This window comes from Furipterus horrens, unplaced genomic scaffold, assembly GCF_987537825.1.
Source record: "Furipterus horrens unplaced genomic scaffold, mFurHor1.1.pri manual_scaffold_1, whole genome shotgun sequence".
NCBI classification, from domain to species: domain Eukaryota; kingdom Metazoa; phylum Chordata; class Mammalia; order Chiroptera; family Furipteridae; genus Furipterus; species Furipterus horrens.
Window position 1 is genome coordinate 105,563,057 of NW_028327171.1, and position 13,431 is coordinate 105,576,487.

At 37.9% G+C, this 13,431-nt stretch overlaps 1 protein-coding gene across 3 annotated transcripts in view; it reads right to left on the reverse strand.

Moving 5' to 3' along the window:
• GOLGB1 (golgin B1) overlaps positions 1–13,431 on the reverse strand; it is an 84,814-nt gene that overhangs the window by 67,745 nt on the left and 3,638 nt on the right. For all 3 annotated transcript variants that reach the window (XM_090277173.1, XM_090277164.1, XM_090277181.1), the window contains exons 2-4: positions 5,783–5,877; positions 4,564–4,716; positions 4,252–4,404 (exon numbers count right to left, since the gene is read on the reverse strand). In XM_090277173.1, the coding sequence (XP_090133299.1) occupies positions 4,252–4,404; positions 4,564–4,716; positions 5,783–5,875 (399 nt within the window). In that variant the 5' untranslated portion in view covers positions 5,876–5,877. The remainder of the gene's footprint in view (positions 1–4,251; positions 4,405–4,563; positions 4,717–5,782; positions 5,878–13,431) is intronic.

A 13,431-nucleotide genomic window follows, 5' to 3' on the forward strand; every position in this document is an offset into this window, starting at 1 on the left:
CTTCTCAGATCACAATGCCTTAAAACTTGAAATCAACCTCAAGGAAAAAACTAAAAGACATTCAAACTCATGGAGAATGAATAACATGCTATTAAATAATGAATGGAGCCCTGGCTGCTGTGGCTCAGTGGATTGAGCGTCGGCCTGCGAGCCAAGTGTCGCTGGTTCGATTCACAGTCAGGGCACATGACTAGGTTGCACATCAGGTCCCCAGTTGGGGGTGCGAGTGAGAGGCAACCACACAGTGATGTTTCTCTCTCTCTCTTTCCTTTACCCTCTCTCTAAAAATAAAAATAAACACACAAATAAATAAATTATTTTAAAAAATATATTTGACAAAGGGGTAAGGAACATAAAATGGAGTGAATAGCCTCTTCAGCAAAAGGTGCTGGGAGAACTGGACAGGGACATGCAAAAAAAATTAAACTAGACTACCAAATTAACCACACACCAGAATAAACTCAAGATGGATCAAAGACTTAAATGTAAGCCATGACACCATAAAAGTCCTAGAGAAAAACATAGGCAGGAAAATGTCAGATATCCCATGTAACAACATTTTCATTGATACATCTCCTAAGGCAAGTGAAATAAAGGAAAAAATAAACCAATGTGACTACATCAATCTAAAGAGTTTCTGCTCAGCAAAAGAAAACATAAGCAAGATGAAAAGGGAACCAACCATATGGGAAAACATATTTGCCAATGATATCTCAGACAGGGGACTGATCTCCAAAACATATAAAGAACTTACAGTCTCAACACAAAGAAGACAGAGAGCCCAATTAAAAAAATGGGCAAAGGACTGAACAAACACTTCTCTAAGTAGGATACACGGAGGGTCCATAGATACATGAAAGAATGCTCAACATCACTGCCAACAGAGAGATGCAAAGAAAAACCACAATGAGATACCACCTCACACCAGTCAGAATGGCCATTATCAACAAATCAACAAACAAGAAGTCCTGGCAAAGATGTGGAGAAACAGAAACCCTAGTGCACTGTTGGTCGGAATGCAGACTGGTGCAGCCACTATGGAAAACAGTATGGAATTTCCTCAAAAAACTAAAAATGGAACTGCCTTTTGAACTAGCGATTCCACTGCTAGGATTATACCTGTAGAATCCTGAAACACCAATTCAAAAGAATTTATGCACCCCTATGTTAATAGCATTGCTGTTTACAATAGCCAAGTGCTGGAAACAGCCTAGGTGCCCATCTGTAGATGAGTGGATCAAAAAACTGTGGTACACTTACACAGTGGAATACTATGTAGCAGAAAGAAAGAAGAAACTCCTGCCATTTGCGACAACATGGATGGAACTAGAGAGAATTATGCTTGAGTAAGATGGGAGACTTCTGGCCAAGATGGAGGCTTAGACTGACATGCTCGGTCTCCCTCTACAACTAAGAAGAAATACAACTACCTCAAAATAAAAGATAACTAGAAATTCCAGAAAACAAAACTACATGGAAGCCCAACGTATGAAGTTATAAACCAGTGGTGCTCGTCTGGACAGGTAGGAGGGGCGAGATCAGAATCGGGATGGAAGGGTTGGGCTGAGCTGTCCGCTGTAGCCCCGGGAATGGTGGCAGGACTGTGAGAAACACCAGGGGAGCAATCCTGGCTGCAGTCGAAACCCAGCAGCTTGCGATTCCAACATTGGGGAAGGCAGATCCCCGACTGCCTTGAACGGTGAGGCTGTGGGAAAGGAGCCTCCCAGTCTGTTGGCGGAGAGTAACAGCAGGAATCTATCTTGGACACCCGCCCCCACACAAAGCGCCGCTTGGCAAAAAAAGTCGCCAATCGCCACCGGCTGCTGATCGCTGCCTGTCACAGGGCAGTGATGAGTGCATGGGGCTCTGCCCCCTGTAGCCTGCCTGGGGAAGAAAGCTAAACACAAATCTGTCAGAATGAAGCAGACAATGACTGAAATCCCGGTGATGCAGCTCACCAGGAAGCAGATGAGAGACCTGAGAGAGGAACAAATAAAAACCTTTTGGAGGCTCAGTTTAGAGCTATCGTCATAAGGTGGCTTACAGAATTAACAAAAGATTTGGAACAAGACAGGGAAGGAATGAAAGCTACTCGTACTGAAACAAACAAAAACACATACGAGACAAGTGGTAAGGAAATAAAATCCAAAGATCAAATCAACAAACCGGAACATAGGGAAGGAACAAACAGTCAACCAGTGCAGAAAAAGGAAACAAAAAGTATGGAAAGTGAGAGGATTAGAAACCTCTGGGACAGCTATAAGTGATCGAACATTCGGATAATAGGATTGCCAGAGGGCGAAGAAGAAGAACTAAAAATTGAAAAATTACGTGAAAAAATAATGAAGCAGAACTTCCCGAACTTGGGGAAGGAAATAGACTTACATGTCAAGGAAGCACAGAGACTTCCAGAAAAACTGGACCCAGGGGGAACCACTCCAAGATACATTATAATCAAATTGTCAAAAATTAAAGATAAAGAGAGAATCTTAAAAGCAGTAAGAGAGAAGAAAAGAATCATGTTACAAAGGGGTCCCAATTAGACTATCAGCGGATTTCTCAAAAGAGACCCTACAGGCAAAAAGGGACTGGCAAGAAATATTCAAAGTGATGAAAAGCAAAAGCCTACAGCCACGATTACTCTATCCAGCGAAGCTGTCATTCAGGATAGAAGGGCAAGAGAAAGTGCTTCCAGGACAAAATAAAACTGAAGGAGTTCATTAGATCCAAACCACTATTATATGAGATGTTAAAGGGACTGGTTTAGAAGAAGGAGGATCAAAACTATGAACATTAAAATGAAAACCGCATCACAACAACCAACAACAGAAACTAGGGAATCAAAACAAAGGCAAACTAAGTAGTCAACGGGAGTGGAAAAAGAATTATAGGTATGGGGAACATACTGAGAGGAGGTCAGCGGGGGGTGGGGGGGGAGATAGTGCAGGAATTAAGAAGCATAGTAGGAGGGAGTGGAGTAGACAGGAAGAGGTAGAGAAGAACTATATGCACAACCAATGGACATGGACTAAAAGTGGGGGACAACTGGACGGAGGGGGGCCACTGGGTGGAGGGGAGCAGAGGGAAAAGAAATTGGGACAACTCTTAACAGCATAATCAATAAAACATATTTAAAAAAAAATTATGCTTAGCGAAATAAGCCAAGCAATGAAAGAAAAATACCATATGATATCACCGGATACAGGAGACTAATGAACAATACAAACAAGTGAACAAAACTGAACAAGGAACAGAATAACAGTTATCAGAGGGGAGTGGGGGAAGGAGAGAAGGGGGTAAGTAAGGGAAGGGTTTAGTAAAGGAACTAGTATAAATAACCCATAGACATGGACAATGGGGTGGGGACTGACTATGGGAGGAGAGACAGGCTGGGTTGGGGGGAGCAATGAGGGAAAAAGTGGGATAATTCTAATAGAAAAACAATAAAAATAAAATTTAAAAACAAAAAACCTAATTTCCCAGGAACTAAAAGTATTGAGAATAAGAGTACTACTGGGTCAAAGGGTGACATAGCATAAAATTAAGAAAATAAAAAGATTTCTTACGCAGAGTGAAGTCTAAGCCAACTGTAGCAGGCATGTGTGATATATTAGCTTCTATATATTCTATACCAAACTTGGAAAGGTAATAAAGACTAGTATTAAAACGATGCTCTATTTCTCAAAAGGCACCACTTGCCTTACTCCTCTCTTTATCTCCAACCTCAAACTGTTTTATTGGTGGTGGTCATCAATCTAGAGAACACACCTTATAGGGAGGCCAAGGTAATCTAAATGATTCAGCCTACAATGCATGAAACTTTAATCCACTACTATATAACCATATAAGGACACGGAATGTTCTTTATTAAGTCACAGAATTAAAGAATTTCAGAGCTGGAAGAAACCTAGAGACCAGCTAGCTTAATCTTCTTATCATTGATGAAATTTCTCCAAAAGCTATGGTGCCTCTCCTATCTGAAAACCTCACTACAGTATTTACTTCTTCCCATTAGCCTTTTTAATTCTCTAAAAGTCTATATAACAACTGGCATTTCATTTCCATGATTTCCGTTGACCTTCTGTTTGCCCTGTGTGTGACCCATAGCCCAGCTAAACTGCCATTCATTAAGAAAGGATAGTATTTAGTGCTGTATTACTTTAGCTTCACACTACTTGTGATTAGTAAAAATCTGTTATATTGGAAGGCTTTTTCCACCTAGAAAATATGTATTATACCCGGTCACTGTACCTTGGAGAGCTGCTCCTCTGACTGAGTTCCTGTAGGCAGACTAGTCCCTCCTTGTGCCTTAATTTCTTCTATGTGTTTATTCAAAGAAGTTAACTTGGCCTTAGCGTGAAGTTTCAGTTTTTTAATTTTGTTCTCAGCAGCTTTTCTTTCTTCCTGTCAGAGAACAATGATAATAAATACATACATGTTTACTCATCGCTTATCTAGCACATAACAAAAATAGGCATCGTCTTATAGTATCAAGGAGATAAGAATCAGTCTCCAATAATCTTTTAGTAACTACTGAGCAAGAAAGAACCAAAACAATGGTACCTGTAGAATTTCATCTTTCTGCTGCAGTTCAGTATCCTTCTGTCTAATGATTTCCTTTAGCTCCACTACCAACTTCTCTGCATAAGCCAGGCGCTCCAGAACATCCTCTTGTGTTTTATCATTAAACTCCATGTCAGATTCTTGGGGTAATTCCTAGTATTTAGACAAAAAGTTGCGAATGTATAAAGGAAAAGGCATTAACTTCTAAACATGAGTTCCCTCATTTTAACTTCATCTTATCTCAGCTAATATCATTATTTGGGAAATCTTTCCAACTCTAATCCAATAAGAATTGTTATCACAGCCATTACAATATGTTAAGTATTTTGTAAATGTTAAGCGTTTTCCAAACATTATCTCATTTACAGTTTTATTATCTAATTTTACCAAAGAGAAAAATAAAGGGAAGCAAAGGTCACAAACCATTAAGTGGGAGAGCCCAAAATTTTAAATTTTAAATTAAGAGAATAGCCCTGGTTGATGTGGCTCAGTGGACAGAGTGCCAGCCTGCCAACCGAAAGGTCGCTGATGTATTTCCCAGTCAGGGCACATGCCTGGGTTGTGGGCCAATTTGCCGCTTGGGGGCATGTAAGAGGGAACCAATCTATGTATCTCTCACACACATTGATGTTTCTCTCCCTCTCTTTCTCCTTCCTTTCCCTGCCCTCTAAAAGTAAATAAATAAAATCTTTTAAAAAAACAGATAAAATTAAGAGAGTAGTTGAACAAAATTATCTTATCCATTAGGCAATTACTGCTTGTCTTTTCAGAAAACTGAAGGACTTCTTTTGATTCCGTATGTGGCCCTCAGAAAATACAATGCCAACTATAAGAAAAGAGATGGATGAATTTACAATAGTAAACAGATATTCTTAAATCAGAAAGGTGCTCCAATTTCACAATTTAACATTCAAATCCTTCCTATGGAAAAGGAATATATAGCCAAGTAGGATTTAAAACATTATAACACTAAATGAGTCTCTAGGGGACAAATGAAAAAGATCTTATGAATCTCATCCAGGACTTGATTCCTATCACTGTAGCTCTCAGGCTACAAACTAGAGGAAAAGGATCATTTATAAAGTCTCAATATTTTTCTTAATTATCTTTGCTACCTAGCACAAGAGAAGCAGCTCACACCCTTTTATCTTAAATTATTTTCCTCAGAAGAACATGGAACATATGTCTCATCAGTTTAATTCAGAACAGAGTTACTTACAGGGTCTAAGGAAGCCGTCATATTCTGATCTGTGTCATCTCCTGATAATTCATGTAAAACAACATTTGCTAATCCTGACAATCGACTCAGCATTTCTGCAGGAAAAAAAAAACCATAAGAATCAGTAAAATATAGAATACAGTCTTTTCCTATATTGGCAACCATATCATCTATAAGTAAAATAAGAAAACTGTAAATGATATATATTAGAAACAGACTTGAGCATGACAGTATCTTTTAAAAAGGCATTTGTGTATGTACAGTGCAGTCACACATTTTTCAGTGGCAACTGCTGAGATTATAATCACCATAACTAATATTAAAAAAAATAAAACACAAATACATAATTGTTTATTGGGAAATAATGCACCCTACAGGTTATCTTCAATGCCATTTCTTTCATCAGAACTTCATTTACAAACATAAACTTCTAACTATTCCTTCCCCTCCTAGACTTGTTCATCTCTACTCTGTCAAATAAACCCCATGATTCAGCAAAATTTTTCTTTTTATGTGCCCCATGAACCCCATTCTTTCAGGAAGATTTACCAATAAACCATGTGATTTTTGCTAAAATTTAAATATAATCCTTGTACAAAACCCAATAAATTTTAATTAAAATAAGGAAAATGTATATATTAGGAAATGTTAGCAAAAAATGAATTAAGATTAGAGTAGTAAATTAATAAAATTGGAAACAAAAATAGAGAAAATCAGTGAAAGCAAAAGTTTTTTTTAAAAAAAAAAGACAATAAAATTGATAAAGCTCTGCTTGGGATGACCAAGAAAAGGAGAGAGAAGACACAAATTACCAAAATCAGATATGACAGAGGAGACATCACTACTGATCTAACATACAATAGAAGATAATAAAGAAATACTATAACTCTATGCCTATTGATTCATTAATATAGATAAAATCGGCTAATTTCCTGAAAGACGCAAGCTACCAAAAATCAAGACAAAGACAGCCTAAATATATACATACACACACACACACACACACATACACACATCAACACTTCCTTTCCCAACCTTCTTCCCTCCCTCCCTCCTTCCCTCTTTTTTTTCTTTGGATCAGTGGCAACTATCCATCCATAAGCTCTTTCAAAGTGAGAAATTAATGCTTTGATAGGAAAAATTAAGATAAAACTGGACTGTGCCTAGCACTGGTATAAGTGTGATTATGTTAAATTTTATGTTTTGTGATTAAATGTTATTTAGCTTTTAAATCCTCAACAGGGAGAAATATAAAAGTTGTCATACAAAGCATTTGAATAAAACTATTCTCGCCCTGGCTGCTGTGGCTCAGTGGATTGAGCGTCAGCCTGACAGCCAAGTGTCGCTGGTCCAATTCTCAGTCAGGGCACATTACTAGGTTGCACATCAGGTCCCCAGTTGGGGACGCAAGTGAGAGGCAACCACACAGTGATTTTTCTCTCACTCTCTTTCTCCTTTCCCCTCTCTCTAAAAATAAATAAACAAACAAACAAATTATTTTTTTAAATGTGTGTATAAAGGGATCAGGGTTATTAAAAAAATAAAACTAGTCTCTGCAACAGTTTTCTACGCAGAGTAGTAACAGTGTTTACAGTAGCCATGGTCCTTAATTGAGAAATTGTGAGACCTGTATTTTTATAATGATTGTCCTGAATAACCTAATTAGCATATAGCATTGGAAAAAAGAGAATCACTCCTAGGTGGGCACTATTAGGACCACAAAAAGCTACATATATAATATTGTAAGGGTAACATGGGATCATATGTAATAGGACGACATATAACCACTCACTGAAGCTTTGAGACATAACTCTAGTCAGTTAAAAAAAAAATTACAGCTCAGCAGTAAAGAGATTCTAAACTTCCTTTTCAATTCTAGAGATTCCATTTTCTATTGTAACTGCTAATGAAGGAAATGAACACCATAACTAAAGCATCTTCATTAGGCCCAGATATTTGCACTAATCAAAGAAAGTCATAATTAACCTAACTCATGAGACAGAATCACTTTATCTTTCAGATTTTTCAGACCATGGTGGGAACAAGCAAAAAAAAAAAAAAAAAAACCCAAACCAACCAACAGATATGACTATTTTGGATCTTCCTGAGTTCTCACATAAAAACAGAAAAACAGACATCCAGCCAAGATGAAGGCCTAGACAGACACACTGCATTTCCCTCCACAACTAACTTTTAAAAATAACAATACAATGTGAAAAATTATTAGCAACAAATCCCTGTTTGATGATATTTTAATTTTTTTTCAATTTAAAGAAAAAGTGCTTGATTCCTCAACACTCTGATCTTGTAAACTACCACCTAAAAAGTAGAGTTTAACTTCTGGCTAAGATGGAGGCCTAGACAGACACGCTGCATCTCCCTCCACAACTAGAAGGAATACAACTACCTCAAAACTAGAGACAACCAGAAGTTCCAGAAAATTGAGCTGTATGAAGTTCAACAAACAAAGATATAAAGAAAAAATACTCATCCAGACAGGTAGGAGGGGTGGAGCCAGGGCAGAGAGGATGCGGTGTAGTGGTAGCGGCAGGCCAGCGGAAAGCACAGTCACAGATTTTAAAAAGTAGGGAGGGACACCTGGGGAGCGCTACCAGGATCGGACCACACCGCACAGCTCACAGTCCCAGCACCAGGGAAAATAAAGCGTCATTGCATCTGACTGTGCAAAACAGTCTGGGTTTGGGCAGAAGAAGAAACTGCTGGTCTCCCAGGAGAGTCTGCTTGTTTAAAGAGCCCTATGGTCCTAGAACGTCTACAGACTCACCCACTCTGGGAACGATGGCCTGAGCAACAGCTAGAGAGGCACCGGTCCCATATGGAAGTGGGAGAACTGCCTGGAAAAGGGGCAAGTGCTGAGCAAGCAGCATTGTTCCCTCTCAGACCCCTCCCCCACATACAGCACCACAACATGGTGAAACGGGTCACCCTGTACTGACGAATATCTAAAGCTCTGCCCCTTACAACATAACAGGTGCAACAGCTCTACCTAAGAAACAGAGGCAAACAAACACTTGAGCCTGTCAAGATGAAGAGACACAGAAGTATGGCTCAAAAGAGGGAACTGATCAAGGTTCCAGTGGGAGAACTAAGTGATAAGCAGATAACCAACCTAACAGACATAGAGTTCAAAACACTGGTGATAAATATGCTCACAGGCTTGACAGATATGGTTAAGTACAGCACATGCATAAGGGAAGATGTGAAGGCTATGCTAAATGAAACGAAGGAAAATTCACACAAAACTAATGGTGAAGGGAAGGAAACCAGGTTTAAATCAATGATTTGGAACATAAGGAAGAAATAAACAGTCAACCAGTACAGAATGAGGAAACAAAAATTGAAAAAAATGAGTAGAGGCTTAGGAACCTCGAGCACAATTTTAAACTTGCCAACATCTGAATCACAGAGGTGCCAGAAGGAGAAGAGGAAGAGCAAGAAATTGAAAGCTTATGTGAAAAAATAATGAAGGAAAACTTCCCAAATTGGCAAAGGGAATAAACATACAAGTCCAGGAAGCACAAAGAGTCCCAAACAAGCTAGACCCAAAAAGGACCACACCAAGACACATCATAATTAAAATGCCAAAGGTGAAAGTTAAAGAGAGAATCCTAAAAGCAGCAAGAGAAAAAAGCAGGGAGTTACCTACAAAGGGGTGCCTATAAGACTAGCAGCTGATTCCTCAAAAGGAACTTTGCAGGCAAGAAGGGACTGGCAACAAGTATTCAATGTGATGAAAAGCAAGGACCTACAATCAAGATTACTCTATCCAGCAAAGCTATCATTTAGAATGGAAGGGCAGATAAAATGCTTCCCAGACAAGGTAAAGCCATTATTATATGAAATGTTAAAGGGACTTACTTAAGAAAAAGATGATCAAAACTATGAACAGTAAAATGACAACAAACTCACAATTATCAACAACTTAATCTAAAAAATAAAAACAACTAAGCAAATCAGAACAAGAACAGAATCATAGGTACAGAGATCATTTGGAGGGTTATCAGCTGGAAGGGGGAAAGGCGAGAAATGGGGAAATAGTGCAGGGATTAAGAAGCATAATTGGTTGGTATAAAATAGACAGGGGGAAGTTAAGAACAACATAGGAAAGGGTGAAGCCAAAGAACTTATATGCATAACAACATGGACGTGAACTAAGCTGGGAGGGATTGCTGGAGGGAAGGGGGTACCAAGTGGAGCGGAACAAAGGTGAAAAAAGTTGGAACTACTGTAACAACATAATCAACAAAATATACTTAAAAATTTAAAAAGAAAGAATATATCAATATGAACATACAAGATATATTACCTTGATAGCTATATTTTCCTAGCTCTGTCCTCTAAAACGACTTAAGAACAATGACAAACTGAGAAGCAGTGTGCATCTTTTGTGCCTAGATTGGGGTCTTAAAATAACATTTGCCATTTAAAATATTTTTTAAGCAGGAGGGCTTCTTAAGAGAAATGACTGATTGCAGTTCTCAAGTAGAAAATGCACAAAATGAGCCTGAAACATCTTGTCATATGAAATAGCAAGGAAACAACCAAAGACTTCTACAGTCATGTCAAAATGGCTAAGGAGCCAAACTAAAAAAGTTCCCATAAGCCAAAGGAACAATGTTCATTTCTGATACAGATATGAATTGCAATGTATTAAAACACCAAAAATATTTAAAGCCACAAGTTCATAATAATAATAAACTGGTCATCATTTGAACCAATTATGTCGATATTGGGTAAGTACAAGAATTTATCCTGCCTTTTTTTATTTGAACTTTACCACTCAGGAAGCAAATAGTAGATGAGGAGACACATTGCCCTATAAAATAAAAATAAAACAGTAGCATTGGAATTTGTAGTCTAATATTTTACAACTCCTAATTAATTCATGCATCTAGACATAAGGACATTGACAGCTGATAACAAAAAATAGCAAAAAACAGGCATGACGACTCTCTTGATGAAAAAATATGCCATCACCTGTGGTCATGCCAAAGAAATTGAACTCAGTCTGGTGACGCCACTGGATGGGCTGCCAATTAGCAAGATGTGCAGAGGAGAGAGAAATAGCTGAACTGCCCCCATAAAAGTGAAATTCCCTGAGTGTAGGAAACTCCACAGGTTAAGTGATCTCAGTTCTTCAACAGAAATTGTAAGAAAAAGACAGAGACATACCAAGTTAAAAACGGGGAGTGGCAGGGGTATTCACATTTGGGTGATAAAACCATAAAGAAACCACAGGAACCCTGGCTGGTTTGGACTTAAAGGACTGAGTTCCTGCCTGCGAATCAGAAGGTCACTGGTTTGAGTCCCAGTCAGGGCACATGCCTTGATTACAGGCCAGGTCCCCACTGTGCAAGAGGCAACCACACATCGATGTTTCTCTCCTGCTATTTCTCCCTCCCCCGCCTCTAAAAATAAATAAAATCTTAAAAACAAGAAAGAAACTACAGGAAATGTTACTTTGGAAGGAAAGAGAGGGCTATGATTGGTATAGGGCACATGGAGGTTTCTTCGATGACCAGCAAAGTTACAGATCTTGACCTGGTAGCTATGACAAATGTTTATCTTATAATAATTCATTAAACTATAAATTTTTTTTTTTTGTTTTTTAGTATTTGAATTTTATTTTCAATAAAAAGGGTTTTTTGTTTGTTTGTTTTTTTAACAAATCAATTAACGCTAGAGTTGTCCATAAGGGAGTTTCTCAACTTAACCTCTGGTTTTGTTACACACCCTGACCTATATTTACCTCCTTGCTCACTGGCCATTTTCCATCACTTTCAGTTCAGATTTCCCAAACAACCCCCAATCCACCTCTATTACAGCTCTGCTGTTTGCACCCACCCGTTCTACTCTAAGTAGCTTGGATCCTACTGCTACTGCTACACTGTTCATGGCTAAACAGAATAACACTGAGATGTCAGACACAGTGACAATGTTTTTCAATCATTTTAAAACCATACACCCTTTGGAGAAATGTAAGATTATCATGTATGCACAAACACGTGCACACACATACACACCCAAGATGTTATGCCTTAGATCAAATCTTTTGCATATCACCATCAGCTGAGAAGATTGTGATGAATATATAATTTCTACTGTATTATAAAAACATGATTTTTTTCATTTTCCAAATATAAAATTAAAATCCTGAATGCTTTTTCAAACTGAAATTCCCCCCTCCCCAATCTACCACTACCATATATCGGAATCCGATTCATCTTCCCTGGAAGGGTGTGTCTTCAGCAGCATCCTACTAAAAACTACTGCACATGAAGGACACATACAGATGAACACAAAATAATGATATTAACAGTAACAATTACTAAACAATATGTACCAGACACTTTATATACATTTTTCTCCCTAATCCTTACAAAATTTGCAAGGTAGGTATTATCATCTCCATTTTATAAATGAAAAAAACTGACAGAGAAGATATTTCAATGTCTCTCAGCTAAATAAGCATTATTGAATAAGATAAAATGCTCTTTAAATGAAAAATAGGTTACTTTTCTCGCATAACTGGTTAAAATTATGTATATTTGAAGAAAGAAAAGATCGATATCAGGGATGTATCATTTCAGGCCAAAGTAAAGAGTTGCTTATAGAGTGATTTGACAATCTCAGAGGGCCATGAGAAAGTAGATGGCATAGTGGAAAGAGCACCAAATTGGGAGCCCAGGACTAAGCTTTTTTGTCCTGGCCCCAACACAAAGTGGTTAGATTGTACTGGGTAAGTCACTTAAAATGAAGACTGACAAGGAACATTCTAATGCCCAGTATTATAACTCTGTGATTCAAGAGTAATTTCTATAGCTATTGCTATTAAAGGAATAATATCGAAATAGAAGTGGAAAGGGCATCTCACGCACAGTTAAGTGCCTCAGGTAGCTCAAAGGTTGAGAATTTGAGGGCAAGAGAACCACTAAATAGCATGTTTAAGCTAAATGAAGAAAGATGGAAGTCCACCTCTGTTAGACTTACTGCAAGACAGAAATGGGTAAATGCGTATATAAAAATTAGTAAAGGGGAAAATAGTTATGCTCATAGTAATAAATTCATGTGTGGAATATGTGTGACTGTTGCTATTGATTTATAAAGCACCAGAATGATGAGTGGCAACTTAAGAAAAGAAAATAAATAAAGAGCTACATGCCAAGGCCAGGTTTCAATAAAACACTTAGGCAAATAAAACAATATCTCAAAGACAATGCTAGCCACACCTTCTACAAACCCTGCACAGGATCTGGACACTTGTATGTTGAGGTGGCACTTAAAATTTAATAAGTCTTATTTTCTCAAAGTCTTCACTGCTATAAAAAATTATTTTTTAAATATCAACCTGGTGTAGAGCACAATGCCAGAAGCCACAAAAATATAAAAAGAAATATAAGGCATGTCCCTAACCACAGAGAACTTAGTACAAAATGCATAGGAGAATCAAAAAAATAACTGAAGATAGCACATGCTTGTGTGTACATCCATTTGCATTGGAATTTAAATCATATTTTCCCACAGAAAATGGTGAGATTTCCAGGTCCCTCCTCAATCTTATTCAATGCATATTTGTTTGAGCCTCAGTAGTTTTCCTTAATTCTCAAAGTGATTCTCAACCAGTTTGT